The 14,362-nt window shown below is 44.1% G+C and overlaps 1 protein-coding gene and 1 long non-coding RNA gene across 2 annotated transcripts in view; one reads left to right on the top strand and one right to left on the bottom strand.

Moving 5' to 3' along the window:
* Positions 1-321: 321 nt before the first annotated feature.
* Positions 322-14,362, bottom strand: part of LOC307016468 (high-affinity choline transporter 1-like) — a 34,434-nt gene continuing 20,393 nt past the window's right edge. Inside the window, exon 6 of the mRNA XM_079645589.1 lies at positions 322-660. Within this exon, the coding sequence (XP_079501715.1) occupies positions 412-660 (249 nt within the window). The 3' untranslated portion in view covers positions 322-411. The remainder of the gene's footprint in view (positions 661-14,362) is intronic.
* Positions 2,847-6,434, top strand: LOC307016485. The gene is made up of 4 exons (XR_013801824.1): positions 2,847-3,001; positions 3,438-3,559; positions 3,680-3,767; positions 5,636-6,434. It is a non-coding gene; the product is annotated as an uncharacterized lncRNA (long non-coding RNA).

Here is a 14,362-nt window from a genome sequence, read left to right on the forward strand (position 1 = left end):
GTTTAATCCTTCCTTTCCAGGTTTTTACAAAAGTCTTTGAATATTTGCCTGACTTTTCCTTTTCAGATTTTGAACAATGTACTTGACTAAAATGAATGTATTGATTTTACTAAGACTATGTGCCTTACTCTTGACAAAGCGTAATGAAGTAAACGTAATGTAATCCTAAAATTGAGGACACTGCAACTTTGCAGATTGATCAAATCACCACTGTGAATTTTATACCTTAACTGTGAATTTTTTAGCTGGATCTTGTTACGCTCTCCTCGAGCTTCACATGATTGAACTCACAATGCTGAACACCAGGACGAGGAGACAGAGTTTATGTGGTAAAAAAGGTTTATTAAACAAAAACCTTTCAGGAGACAAAAAGAGGGATAAAATGTCCACTTAATCCAGGGCCAGGGTTTATCACCAGTGGAGGTGCGGAGAAGCACGGAGGTATACGCTGGCGAGATGAGCCGAGGATTCTGAGCTGGCGAGAGTTACCCGGTTGGAGCTGGTGTGCGTACAAGAACGGGGAAAGCACAGGCGAGGAGAGCCGGGGATCCAGAGCCGGTGACAGTAGCAGGCTTGAGCCGGTGTGCGTGGAAGCACGGAGGAACACAGACGAGGGGTTGATGGCTGGACGTGGCAGGCAGAGGAGTAGGCAGACGGATACTGGACAGAGAGAGCACAAGAACACAGAGAGTATAGTTTAGCTACAGCTAATTTACCAAGTCGTATTACCAGCGCGGTGAAACGACGAACTGGTGAATACTGGATGGAGGAACCGGGTATATATGAAGGTGAGTAGTGTAATCTGGATGATGAGCAACAGCTGAGGAGGTGAGTTGGCTGGAAACAGAAGTGGTACAGCCACGCCCAGCCAGGAAGACAGACACACAGACAGACAGACAGACAGACAGACAGACAGACAGACAGACAATAACAAACACAAAACAAAGGGAAGAAGAAGGAGTGAGAACTGCAAATCCTCACAGATCTCTTATGATCCTGATCGTATACCTTACCTGGATCTCTTATGATCCTAAGTTTTAAATGCTTTTGACTTGTGATTGCCTTAAAGTAAATCTTTAAACTGCAAGCTGGTTTTGATTTTATAGTTTGATAAGTGAGATTAACTAATGGTTAAATGTTAAAACATATTATTTTAAAATATATGTTTTTGCTATTATGCATCTGTGTTTTATGTGTTTTCATTATTGTGCATTTCACAAAAGATGATGCAAACACTGATGAGAGATGATTTTTCTGTTATGATTGGCTGTATCCAAGGTTCGAGTTATGTGGGGGCCAATGGGAGCTGAGCTCCCATAAGGAGGGGTCTGAGCTCCCATGGACGCAGTGAAATCATACATCTGTGGGGGCCGCTAATACATTACCAACAACCATTATTTTAATCACAAATAATGCATGTGTCAATGTAATGAGTATTATTTACGTTAATGAGGTAATATAGGCTAAAAGAAAAACCTTTTTTCCAAAAGAACAACGCATCTCTTGAATGACAATATGCCTGCACTGCACATCCAAGGTGGGCAATACATTATTGCGCAATCTATGCTTGTGAGTGTGTTGCGCGAGCCAAGATCATGTTTTGTGCGTCGTTGAACCTTTTCATATTTAAGTTTGTAGCAAGTAGAGGGCTGCTGGCATGCCCGGACTGGCCTGTTAAGTGGCCTGCTGGCCTGGCGATTTTTTTGTTTGTTTATGTATTGTGAACGCAACACTGCGCAAATGTGGGTTTGCCTCACACATTGATAAAAATGATTTTTTTGCTCTAGTAAATAATACTATGATTATGTGTTTAAATTATACAAGAAATTACTAATAATTTTTCTTTTACTCAAAATCTCTCCTATTATTTAATGTGTTAATTTTGGTGACCACGTATTTAACCACTGGTTCATAATTCGAACTGGGAACTACAGTTGCGGCTAATTGTTCCCGCACGGACATGTTATGTGTTGCCTATATATTGTGTGTTCCCTCTTAGCTCTTTCTCTTGTCGACCCGGGCTGCGACCCGACAACATGTCCTATTCCGTTCTCTATTAAAGTACCCTTTCACATCTCCATTGCACCGCCTCCGACTCCATGTCCTCGGCACTACATAATTTAATTTATGGAGTAATTTTGTATCTTCATTTTGATACGTAAATTTAAATCATAGCACAAATGTTAACTAAAGTAATGTGTTGACCTACAACCTGTGAAATCTAGTAAAATGTAGCTGGGCAATGTGAGTAAAATTGGGCGACGCCCCCGATGACGTCAGAGGAGTTTGCGCACGGTACATATAGTTAAAAAAAAAGCAGACTGTTCCAGTGGAAGCAACAGAAAAGGTTTCACTAAACGTAGCTAGGAAATCCCAAGTATCAGCAAGTATGTTCTGTTCAAAAGATTTTCCCAAACTCCCACAGGCAAAGGAAAGCTCCACCAAGTGTTCACATAAGTGTGTGATAGGAGAGGATGCATTGATTGTTAATAAGTACAAATTTGTGGCCTTTATTGGAAAAGTGGTGAATGTTGCTTTACAACAAACGAAAAAAGAGGTCAAGACTGAAAACAATAGTGGAAACAGCAGGTTAATTTTTGGGGATAAAGGATATAACAAATGGCAATTCTGATGGTTGCCAACAACCAGAGACAATACATCATGTATTTTTTAGCTGCCCGGATTATAACAGACAAAGATTCATTCTGAAAACTGCACTGGAACAACTCAACATCAAGGAAATGGATTTCAATTCAATATATGAAAGTAAATCAAGAAATAAAGCAAACAAGCTGATCTTCAAATTCCTCAAAAGCACTGGTCTGAGGACAAGGATTTAATATGATCATTTAATAACTCAACAGTAGGTGGCGATATATGCTCCAAGTGGAAGCGATTCGCCATTAAAGAGAAGAAGAAGAAGAAGAAGAAGAAGGTTCCAGTAAAAGAGATGAAAGCATGGACCCTCGTCCAATAAGAATACTCGTGGATTTTAAATCATGTAAGTATATTTTTGTACTTTATTAACTCTGTACATCCCCGTTAGCTTGTCAGCTTAATATGGATATCAAACAAATGTTAGCTAACGTCAGTGTTTCAGCTTAGCAATTTAGCTAGTTACCGTGTTTGCTAATTTAGCGTGCTGTCATGGACGAGGCACACACAACATGTAATGTTTAGTAGTTGCTTCAAATTAGTTAACAGTTGGCGAAATTCACCGTTTTGAATAAAACATGTAGCAGTGGGGCACTAGTATTTCAGAAGAGTTTTTTTATTGATGGTGTTCGCGCTACATTTTCAAATGATGCTCGGTAGTTAGCAGTGTGTTGCCAAACGGAGTTTTCCTTTTACTGTGGAAGTCAAGTCAGTTCACTCGCATGCATCCGACTGTGTGTGATGCACATGTGTGCTTTTATTTCCTGTGTACACTGAGACAGATAGCGGAACCAGATTCCTAAAAGAAGGGAATGTCACATTCACTGCCATGGACGCTGCTCTGTGGGCCAGTCTGTGATCCGGCCAGAGAGGTGATCCACGAAGACTACTGGGAAGTTTAACTGTTAGTGCCTCCTTCTGTAGCGCGTTACATTGAAGTTAAGGCATACTCTTTGTCTCCAGTATCTTTCTGTACTTACAGTAATGTGTGTTCGCTACAATAATCGACATGTCTGTTAAACAGCACCACGTTGAAGTTAGACGGAAGCCGTCCTCCCGCCTGATGGAGCTTCTGGAAGAGTCTGCAGAGGAGCTGATTTAAAGAGAACCAGGTAAATGTTCTCAGTGCATGACATTAAGGATTTTGGGAGATGGCCCTGTGGGCCATCTAAGCTAATTTACAGATGGCCCTGAGCCCAATAGAGATTGCCCTGAAAAATGTGCGCGGACGAAATGACACACGAAGGGTTTGGGGGGCCTCCCCTGCCTAGAACATTTAGATTTTTGCAGGCCTTAGATGCTGTCTGGTGCATTCTCTAGACTGAATTATAAGATGAACCACCACAATATTATATTGTACAATTTCAATGTTATTCTTCATTTCACTTGTTTGTTTGTTCTTGTTTGTGTTTGCTCTCTTGCATGCCCTGCATAGCTATAAAAAAATACTTAAGTTGTTGGTCAAGACACTTTCCATCTGATGAAGGCAAATGCCTTCCCAGATATAAAAAAGTAGAAAACATTACATTCAGTTGTAACTGCCAAAACAAACATTATTTACACTATTATGGCCCCTGTTAAAAATGTTTGTAATGTTATATCTACTGTAAGTTGGTCGAACGAATGCCTCCTCATCCGGAAGCTGACCGAGCAGCAGTCGAGAGGAGCCGAGCGCATCCGCGAAAAACAAAAAAATAGCGCCGTCAGAGTTCCCTTTAGCCGGCAAGTCTAAATCTCTTCGGTCAAAATAATTTCCCTTTAGCGCAATACCGCTTCAGTTGCGCCACTTATGTGACAGACAAGAATAGTCAATTCTAATGTCTAACACTTAATGTGGAGAAAGAGATGTGCTGTATGGGTGGATTGTGCGTTGATCTGTTGGTAATGCCTCGGGGTTCCGGTGGGCATGTAAACAAATGCATAATGCTGCGCTATACTGTGTGGCCTCACCCAGTTGCATAGCGACGCTTATTGTTTAGGTGTCTTTTAATAAGCAGGTAGTCATATCATTAGCTAGAGCTAGCTGGATCTGATCGATATGGACATAAACGCGAGTGAAGTCTAATCTGACGGGAGAGAGAGTCAGCTGCTGCAGACGAGTCGACACGCAGCTCTGCATGATCACATGCAGCGGTGAGCGGGCAAAACACACACTTCAGGTTAGAATATCACACGTAGCTATTTAAATTACCTCTCAAACTACCGTAACTAGTTATAGATATGATTAGTTTCACTGTCGGGTCACTCATTACTGGATCCGCGAGCTGCATGATACTGGTATAATAGATTGCCCGATCGGGCAACCAGCAGGTGAGGCTTCATTGCCCGAGCTAAATACTAGATGGCCCCGGGCCATTGGGCAGCCCTTAATGTCGAGCCCTGGTTCTGCTTGATTTGTGTTAAAATGTGCGTTCTGTTCTGTTTGTACATGAATATCTCTATTCTCTAAAGGTAAGTAGGCTACATCTTGCCAGTATGTGAAGAAACCTCTTCAGTCTCCAGTTTTTAACTTAACATTTAGATAAAGTACATTGGAATCTAATATTAATATATATATATATATATATATATATATATAATATTTATATATATTTTCAAACTTACTCAATTTCAATTTTTAAAATTCTGATTCAAAATGTGTTATTCAGGAGAATTGATAGTTTGAGCTTCTAGAACCCAATGATTTAATAAGGTTTACTTCCTGTTGGGAACAAGGCAAACATTTAATGAACTGAGCTTCCTTACTTGTGGTCATACTTTGACCGTAACAAATAAGAGTTCATAAAAATTCCCATATCCACACTGTAGCTACTGCATATGATAATAAAGCCTTTGAAGCTTACCCCATCCCCTCTGCTTAAAAAGAACATGGCTAATTAAACACTAAATTAAATAGCTAACTCAACCCGATCAGTTTTTAGTAAATTCACAGAAAGGTTTACAGTATTGTATGTTAACACTGATTTACATGTTTTGACAGAATGGAGGCAAAGATATTGTGGGAAAAGGACTATGCCGAGTGTCGTGAAGATCCATGTCCCCCATGAAGTTCAGCAAAAGAAGACGACGCACCTCCCAACGTGTCCATCTCCATCGAGGGATCGGCGGTGCTTGATGAGGGTGAACGCCTGCCTTCTGCTCACGGATATCATCCATGCAATGAACTTAAGTAACACATTAAAGTTGAAATACGCTTCTGTCGTTTGCAAACATCTTTCTTAAACTTAATTTCCTCCAGATTTCTCTTGAAAGTCCACATGTTTGCAGAAGCAGTGGTTTAATGTTGAGGTACTTGAGAATGTTCTTTTCGTTGCACTTTATACTCCACTACAAGTCAAAGGGAAATATTGTACTTTGTGATCCACTATCTTATATAGAGTTTATAAAGTATAAGGTTCTGTTTTTTAATTTACAAAAAAATGTAAATATTGTTTGAAATCCTTGAGCTATTACGTTCTCAAGGGTTACTACAATTACACTTTTACTTAAGTAACATTTTGATTACCAGACTTTCACTTTTAATAGAGTATTCCTACAGTGTGGTATGAATATTTTTACTTAACAAAAGGCCTGGATACTCCTTGGACCTCTGAGTGACAGTATATCAATGTCTTTATGTGCCTGCTTTGTTTAATTTAACGGATGTATGTGCAGTATATGTTAAGATCATTGTAAACTGTAGATTAATCATGGCTTGTATCAGACAACAGAACAAAAATAAATCTTTGTGTTGTCCTGTTGTTTAGCTCAAAAGGACACCTAGTGGGTACAAATGGTAATTACAGTGCTTTGAGTTATGTTTTGTACTCTCAGTGTTGCCGTAGTTATGCAGAACTCGTCTCTTGTATTCAGACGCAGGTTTTTACTCTGCATTATATGCCTGTAAGTGTTTCTATGCTCTGTTGTTTCAACATTGTTAATGAAGAGTATGTTCGAGGGATACATTGTTAAATGGTGGAAATATTGCTGTGAATTCATAGTTGCAATGATGTATGCTAACCGCTAGCACAACGAGAGACGGAGGCACTTCTTTGGGAATGTTTAAGACGGGGTGAGTGAGTGTTGACATTTTTTAATCCTATGCAACTGGTTGATGGTTTTGTAGTCGAGGTCGGACGGTTTTAAAAACGAAAGCATTTACGTGCTAAACATTCACGCGAGTAATCCAATGAATCAAATGGAAATAAGGTTTTTAACACATGCACGGAATAATATTGCCAAACTAGTTAGTGAATATAGCAAACTTTATTCAATAAGTGTTAGAAATTAAAATCAATGTTTTAATGGGGAAATGTAGTTTAAACATGCCGTCAGTTTTAATGCTCTTTTATACTGAAAAAACAGAAATTCTTGTGCACAAGCAGTTAAGCTTTTATTCTGAAAATCCTTCATCTACGCATGTAGCGTGTGGCTAATATACGATTTCCTAAAGAGGTGAATTTAGTAGCGAAATGATATAGAGTGGTGCAAACCGAAGCCTACTGATTTAACACTACAACTATAGATGTCGAGATACTACCATGCTGAATATTAAAGGAAGGTACAGTTTATTTGAATACATTATTGTTTACAGACGAGAGTAGCATGTGACAACATCCGGAATGACCGGAAACCAAACGAGCCGAGAAGTATTTTTTAGAGTATTGATTACAGCGTTTAGAATGTGTTAAATGAAAAGTGATGAAAGAGAATATGAGAAGAAAAGGCGTGTTGAGCATATATTGGATGTGAAAGGAGCCAATCCTCTGTTTAAATGCAACAACGGACATTGGAGATGAGGCGAGCCAGCAGGCGGGGAGGAGCCAGCAGAGGATATATAACAGCACCGGAGAAGAGATCCAACTCTTGGCTTCCCTAACGAGGAGCGGATCACAGCTGTTTGTCTGACTGAACAATATCATGCTTGTGACCAACCCGCGCCTTTTTTAATTAAAGTACCCAATTGAACTTTCACAGAGACTCCATTTAGTCTCCTTTTAAAGCTTCTCTCCTGGACGGGAGAATAACGAACACAGTTCACTCCCGGAAAATGTTTATGTATGATGATATATTGTTAACTTAGCTCACTATGGAAACAACGTCGGACATCTACAAACGCGTCCTGTATCCGATCTCAAAATGTGCCATTTGCACAATGTGTCGTGTATGCAGCCCTTGTTTTGCACTTGCGCGCACGTCGCGGCACTTTGCGAGCGTCTGTTACAGAATGGTTTAGGCTAGGTTGCAGCTCCACCCTGTGGACGTATTGTGCCTGTGTTATATATATATCTGCCTCACGTGACTCTGCCCCAGTTGTATGATTACCTGCTTAATGTGAATACACGGCGTTGAGACACAGCCTGATTTGCCTTGTTTATTAATGCACCTACATCTACAAACATGGTGTCAGAAGCTCAAATAGGACCCAGCTGTGGATTGCATGCTACTATCCGTCGCTGAGACGGCGTGCATTTATTTGTTTTGGTGAGGTTTAGCAGTTTCAGTTAGCCTGTTAGCATTAGCGTCACGTTGGAACAATGGCATCCAGCATCCAGCATCCCACCTCCGGAGCCTATGAAGATGGCGGGGGACATCCACGGCAACTGGGTGAGCTTTCGAGCAGAATTTGAGGATTATCTGCTTGCGACCGGGCTCAGCGAGAAAGAAAAGCCGGTACAAGCAGCTGCGCTAAGGAGGCTAATGGGGAACGACTGCCGCCATGTTTACAAACACAACCTGGGACTCACCGCGGACCAACAAAAGGATGCGGGTGATATACTGGTGGCACTGGAGCAATACTTCACGCCCGCAAAGAACGTAATCTTTGAGAGGTACGTTTTTGGCAACCTTAAACAAGAGGATGGAGAGCTCTTGGATGCGTTTGCTACCAGGCTGAGGGAAAAGGCTGCCTCTTGTGAATATGGAGCTTTAAAAGATGAACTCATAAGGGACAGGCTTGTTCTCGGGATAACTGACGAGGGTGCTAGACGTCGTTTACTAAGGGAAAAGGACCTTAAATTGGACGAGGCCATTAAAATTTGCCGTGCAGCCGAGGTCATGGACAGCAAGTTAAAAACCATGTCACTGGGCAGCTCTGGACCTGGAGACAGCGTTAATGCCACACAAGGACAGCGATATGGACGGAGGTCTGCCAGCAGGCCATCCGAGTCCACCAACACATCTGCACAACCACAGAGCATGAGAGACGCTGGCGAATGCAAGTACTGTGGCACACGGCACAAGCGTGGGCGGGACCTGTGCCCTGCTTTTGGTAAATCGTGCCGCTCGTGTGGCACTGCTAACCATTTTGCAAAAGTATGCATGAAAAGAGGCCAGCAGGCACGCCAGTTGAATGCTGTGGATGACCCGTTGCCAGGGGAACTGGAGGACAGCGATGAGAGAGACGTGTACACAGCGGAGAGCGTGGGGGCTGTGAACACTCAAGGTAAAAAGTGGTTTGTCAACCTGCCACTGCAAAGTGGGGTTCAGAGGTGCCAGCTCGACTCTGGAGCCACTTGCAATGTGATGAGCATCAAGGACAAGACGAGACTGGCATCTAGAACGCCTCTTCTGAAGAGTCTCACCAGATTAAAACTATACAACAGTGAGTGGATGAGCTCATTAGGTGTGTACAGCACACAATGCATCATTAGGGGTAAGACGCACAGACTGGACTTTGAGATCGTGCATACTGGCCAGAGGCCCTTGCTTTCGGGTGAGACATGTGAGAGACTTGGTCTGATACGCTTCACCATTCCTGAGGAGCTGAATAAGGTGGAGCACTGCAGGAAGGGAGACCTGACCAAGGAGTGTCTTGTCAGCACCTACCACGACGTGTTCACCAGCCCTGTTGAGTCTCTGCCTGGTGATATTCACTTTGAGCTGGACAGCACTGTGACACCGGTGCAGTGTGCTCCCAGGAACGTTCCAGTGGCCCTCAAGGCAGCTGTTAAGGCTCAGCTTGATCGATATGAAGAGGAGGGACACTTGACCACAGTCACTCAACCCACGGACTGGATTAGCAATCTAGTCATAGTAAAAAAGCCAGACAAATTGAGACTATGCATTGACCCGAAGCATCTCAACCGTGCTCTGAAACGGTCCCACTACCTTATGCCCACTTTAGATGACGTGTTGTATAAGCTGCCAAAGGCACGTATATTCACCCTGGTGGATGCACGTGATGCATTCCTGCAGTGCCGCTTGGATGAAGAAAGCAGCCTGATGACAACATTCTGGACACCGTGGGGTAGGAAACGCTGGCTGAAACTTCCTTTCGGTGTGTCAGTTGCCCCGGAGCTGTATCAAAGGAAGCAGCATGAGCTGCTGGCTGGCTTGACAGGGATTGAGCCCATAGCTGATGACATCCTTGTAGTCGGCTGTGGGGACACAGAGGATGAGGCCAATCGCGACCATGACACAAACCTCATCGCTCTGATGGACAGATGCAGGGAAGTAAAGCTGAGACTGGGCCTGAAAAAGCTGCAGTTCCGAGTGAAGGAGGTCCGCTTCCACGGCCACATACTGTCCGCGGAGGGCCTCAAGGCTGACCCTGACAAAGTCAGGGCGGTGCTGGACATGCCAAACCCCACAGACGCAAAAGGGGTCCAGCGGTGTGTCGGATTTGTGAACTATCTGTCCAGATTCATGCCACGCTTGTCAGCGGTATGTGAGCCGCTGAGGAGACTGCTGGACAAGGATGTGATGTGGCACTGGCTGCCCAAACATGATGCCGCCATGAAGGAAATCAAGGCACTGGTCACGGCGGTGCCAGTCCTAAGGTACTATGACGTCCGCAAGCCAGTCACCGTACAGAGCGACTCCAGTCAGGCGGGTCTGGGCTGCTGCTTGCTTCAAGGGGGACAGCCTGTCGCATTCGCCTCCCGGGCATTGACCCAAACAGAGCAAAATTATGCACAGATTGAAAAGGAGTGCCTGAGCATCGTATTCGCCTGCCAACGCTTCCACTACTATCTATATGGGAGGGGTGATGTGACTGCAGAGACCGACCACCGCCCGCTGGTGTCCATCTTCACCAAGCCCCTCCTCAGTGCGCCAAAGCGCCTTCAGAGCATGCTCCTCACACTTCAGAATTACTGCCTTGCGGTGGTATACAAGCCAGGCCCTGAGATGTACATAAGTGACACGCTCAGCAGAGCCACCACCCCGCCACAGAGAACAGACACACTGTACCAACGTGAAATGGTCTGCAGCATGCAGCAGGAGCAGTGTGACACGGCGGCCATTCAGCAGGCAGACTATTTAAATGTCAGCAGCCAACGCCTGGCACAGATTCGGACACACACTGAGGAGGATGTGTGTCTTCAAACACTTAAGTCTGTCGTGCTGGAGGGATGGCCAGGACACAAAGAGGAGACCCCTGTAGCCGTCAGGGACTACTGGGCCGTCAGAGATGAGATAAGTGCACAGGATGGCGTGCTCTTCAGGAGTCAGCGCGTCATCATTCCAAAAGCTATGCGCCCGGAAATGCTGAGACGGATCCACTACAACCACGTGGGGGGCGAGGCGTGCTACAGGCAGGCCCGTGATACACTTTACTGGCCCGGTATGCAAGGGGAAGTCAAGGATTATGTGCAAAAGTGCTCTGTGTGCAATGAGTATGCACACGAACAACAGAAAGAGACTATGATGTCACACCCGCTCCCCACACGTCCCTGGCAGCTAGTAAGCATGGATCTGTACAGCTACGCAGCACAGAACTTCTTGCTCGTGGTGGACCATTATTCTGACTTTTGGGAGATCGACCTGCTCCCTGACCTATCAGCGGACACCACGATCCGTAGATGCAAGGCACAGTTTGCACGCTACGGTGTCCCAGACAGGGCCATTTCTGATGGTGGAGGCCAGTTTGCCGGTGGAGAGTTCCGGGCGTTTGCGAGAGAGTGGGGTTTTGAGCATGTCATGTCCTCACCGAGGCACCCAAAGGCTAATGGCAAAGCGGAGTCAGCAGTGAAAATTGTAAAGAGCCTGTGCAGAAGGGCAGACCGTGCCAAAGAGGACCCCTGGAGGGCCATATTGCATTGGAGAAATACGCCCACTGAGGGTATGCATTGCAGCCCAGCACAGCGGCTTATGTCGCGGAGACTGAGAACCCTTCTCCCTGTGGCCGACCAGCTACTGGTGCCTCAGGTCGTCACGGGTGTTCCTGACAAGCTGAAAGTGAAAAATCAAGCAGCAAAGCTGACATATGACAGATCTGCCAAGGATCTGCCGGAGCTGAACGTCGGCCAGCCCATACGGATGAAGCCGCTCCCAGGAGACAGGACGGGCCGATGGAGGAGAGGTGTGTGCCTTCAGCAGTTGGGACTCCGGTCCTATCTGGTCGGTGTGGAGGGGACCACGTATCGGCGCAACAGGGTTGATATTCGACCAGCAGAGGCGGCCCTTCTCCAGCCGTCAGTTCTCCCAGAATCGACCCCGGAGCAGCCTGCGAGTGGGGGGAACGCCAGAGAGGTCGTCTGCGTCCCCGAGGAGTCTCCAAGGCCATCACCCCCGAGGTCGTCGCGGTCTTCCCCGCAGACTGGGGGTACACCATGCCGTGAGTTACAGGGCCGGGCCTTCTCCCGGAGCGGACGGCTGATTAGACCTCCTGACAGACTTGACCTCTAGGACACACACACGCACTCACACACACACACTTGGACTGTGCGCACTCAAACACACATGGACGATAAAGATTTAAAAAAAGAAAAAAAAAAGGAAGTGGAGAGATTGTAAAACAAATGTGATTGATTGTTCTGAGTTTATTGCTGATGTGTTCTGATCCAGCTATTATTGAAGTGTCTTTGCTAGGTGCACTATTTGTTGTTGAAATCATTTGATTAATGTTCTGTTTAAAGGTCAACCGTTTAATGGCAGTATTGATCCTGTGTTGTTACTTAACAAAAGGAAGGGAGATGTTACAGAATGGTTTAGGCTAGGTTGCAGCTCCACCCTGTGGACGTATTGTGCCTGTGTTATATATATATCTGCCTCACGTGACTCTGCCCCAGTTGTATGATTACCTGCTTAATGTGAATACACGGCGTTGAGACACAGCCTGATTTGCCTTGTTTATTAATGCACCTACATCTACAAACAGCGTCTACCGGCTCGGGCTGCATTTTACACCGAACATATAATATACCGTTCGAAACATCTATTTGCCGCCGAAAGCCACCTCACTCAAGTCAACCCAAGTCATACCGTCAGTGGCGGCTGATGGAAAATATTTTTGGTGGGGCTGGCTGTTGATATAGTGAGTAAAAAGGTGTAATCTTCGAGGCCATGAGGGTCAGACAAGTGATTCACTGTCCCCAGATGTTTAGGCTATGTCTAGTGTTCCCAGATGTTTAGTTTATCTCCCCCACTATGTTGATTACTCTCTGTGAACCTATTAAAAGGTCTAGCAAAAGAGAGGCGCTTCAGAATTGATGTGGCAACTCTCCCGTGGAGTCAGAACCTCTGGCGGCTGTGACTTGTGATGTGAATCCTCCGGCTGATACTCGTAATAGACCAACAGTGTTTGACATCAAAGCTCCAACTCTCCTCGTTTCTCTCTGAGTCCTGACTCTCCATTGCTGCAGAAGTTTCCCTTACAATCATTTACAAAAATACTTTTGTTTTATGTTTTTGTAAATATGGTCATATGACTGTATTTTAAAACACAGTGCATTTAATCTCTTAAATAAACTATTTTGGCTGGGTGGCGCTCTGTAGCTTAGGGCCAATAGGAGACCTTGATGCATTCTTTACCCTCCTCCTCATTAGCATGCTGTGCAACTAGTGTGGCTAGTGCACATTTGGGATCCACTAGTACTACTAGTGAACATTTTAAGCCTCAGTAGTTCACTAGTGGAATTTAAATATATCTCACTAGTTAACTAGTAAAGGGCAAAGGGTTCACTAGTTAACGTGTAGACATTTTGAGCTCCACTAACTAGTAAGGTCAAAGAGGCGTCAACTAGTGAACTAGTGAACCTTTTTGCCTTTTCTAGTTAACTAGTGAGTGATTCTGGGTGCTACTAGTTAACATAGTGCAGACAAATGTATGCCACTAGTTATGCTTCTTTTTGTAACTAGGAGGCGAGACACCCCAGGTGAATAGGGTAATTTTTAACTTAAAGATATCAGCTAAAAATGTCTCCAGTTAATTATTTACAATAAGGCAATGGTTTTTTGTATTACAAGTCTTCTGAAATAGCATGTTTGAATATGCAAATGATTCATTATCTCATTAAATATGCACATATTTTGAACACATTTCAGGAATCGAAATCTGAACTTTGGATAAAGCCAGGTTAAAAATTCTTGTTTCATTTTGTAGTCATATTAGTACCCAAGGCTTTTACAGAAGGGATTTTGGATATCTCTTTTTATCACTCCGTAAATCAGAAAATACTGTCAACAGCCCTAAAATATCAATTTTGCCATGTTTTAGGTATAAAATGTTATATAATTCAGGATATGAATGATATATGAACAAACCCTTCTGTAAAAGCCTTCATAATATTGATAGGAATATAACTAGAAAGTGTGGTGTATGTACATGCTACTGAAGTGGACATTTTGAACTCAGAATATGACAAAAAGCTCATTTTGAGAAAATGACCTTTTAAGATTGCAGTGTAGCGCTAGCTAAACCCTCCTGTAGTCTACTTTGGATGACAGCTTGCGCCTCGACGCACTCCGTGAAGGTATTTCATGTTCGGGGTCATTTGTTTTTTGT

Source organism: Notothenia rossii (assembly GCF_949606895.1).
Source record: "Notothenia rossii genome assembly, chromosome: 1".
Lineage (NCBI taxonomy): Eukaryota > Metazoa > Chordata > Actinopteri > Perciformes > Nototheniidae > Notothenia > Notothenia rossii.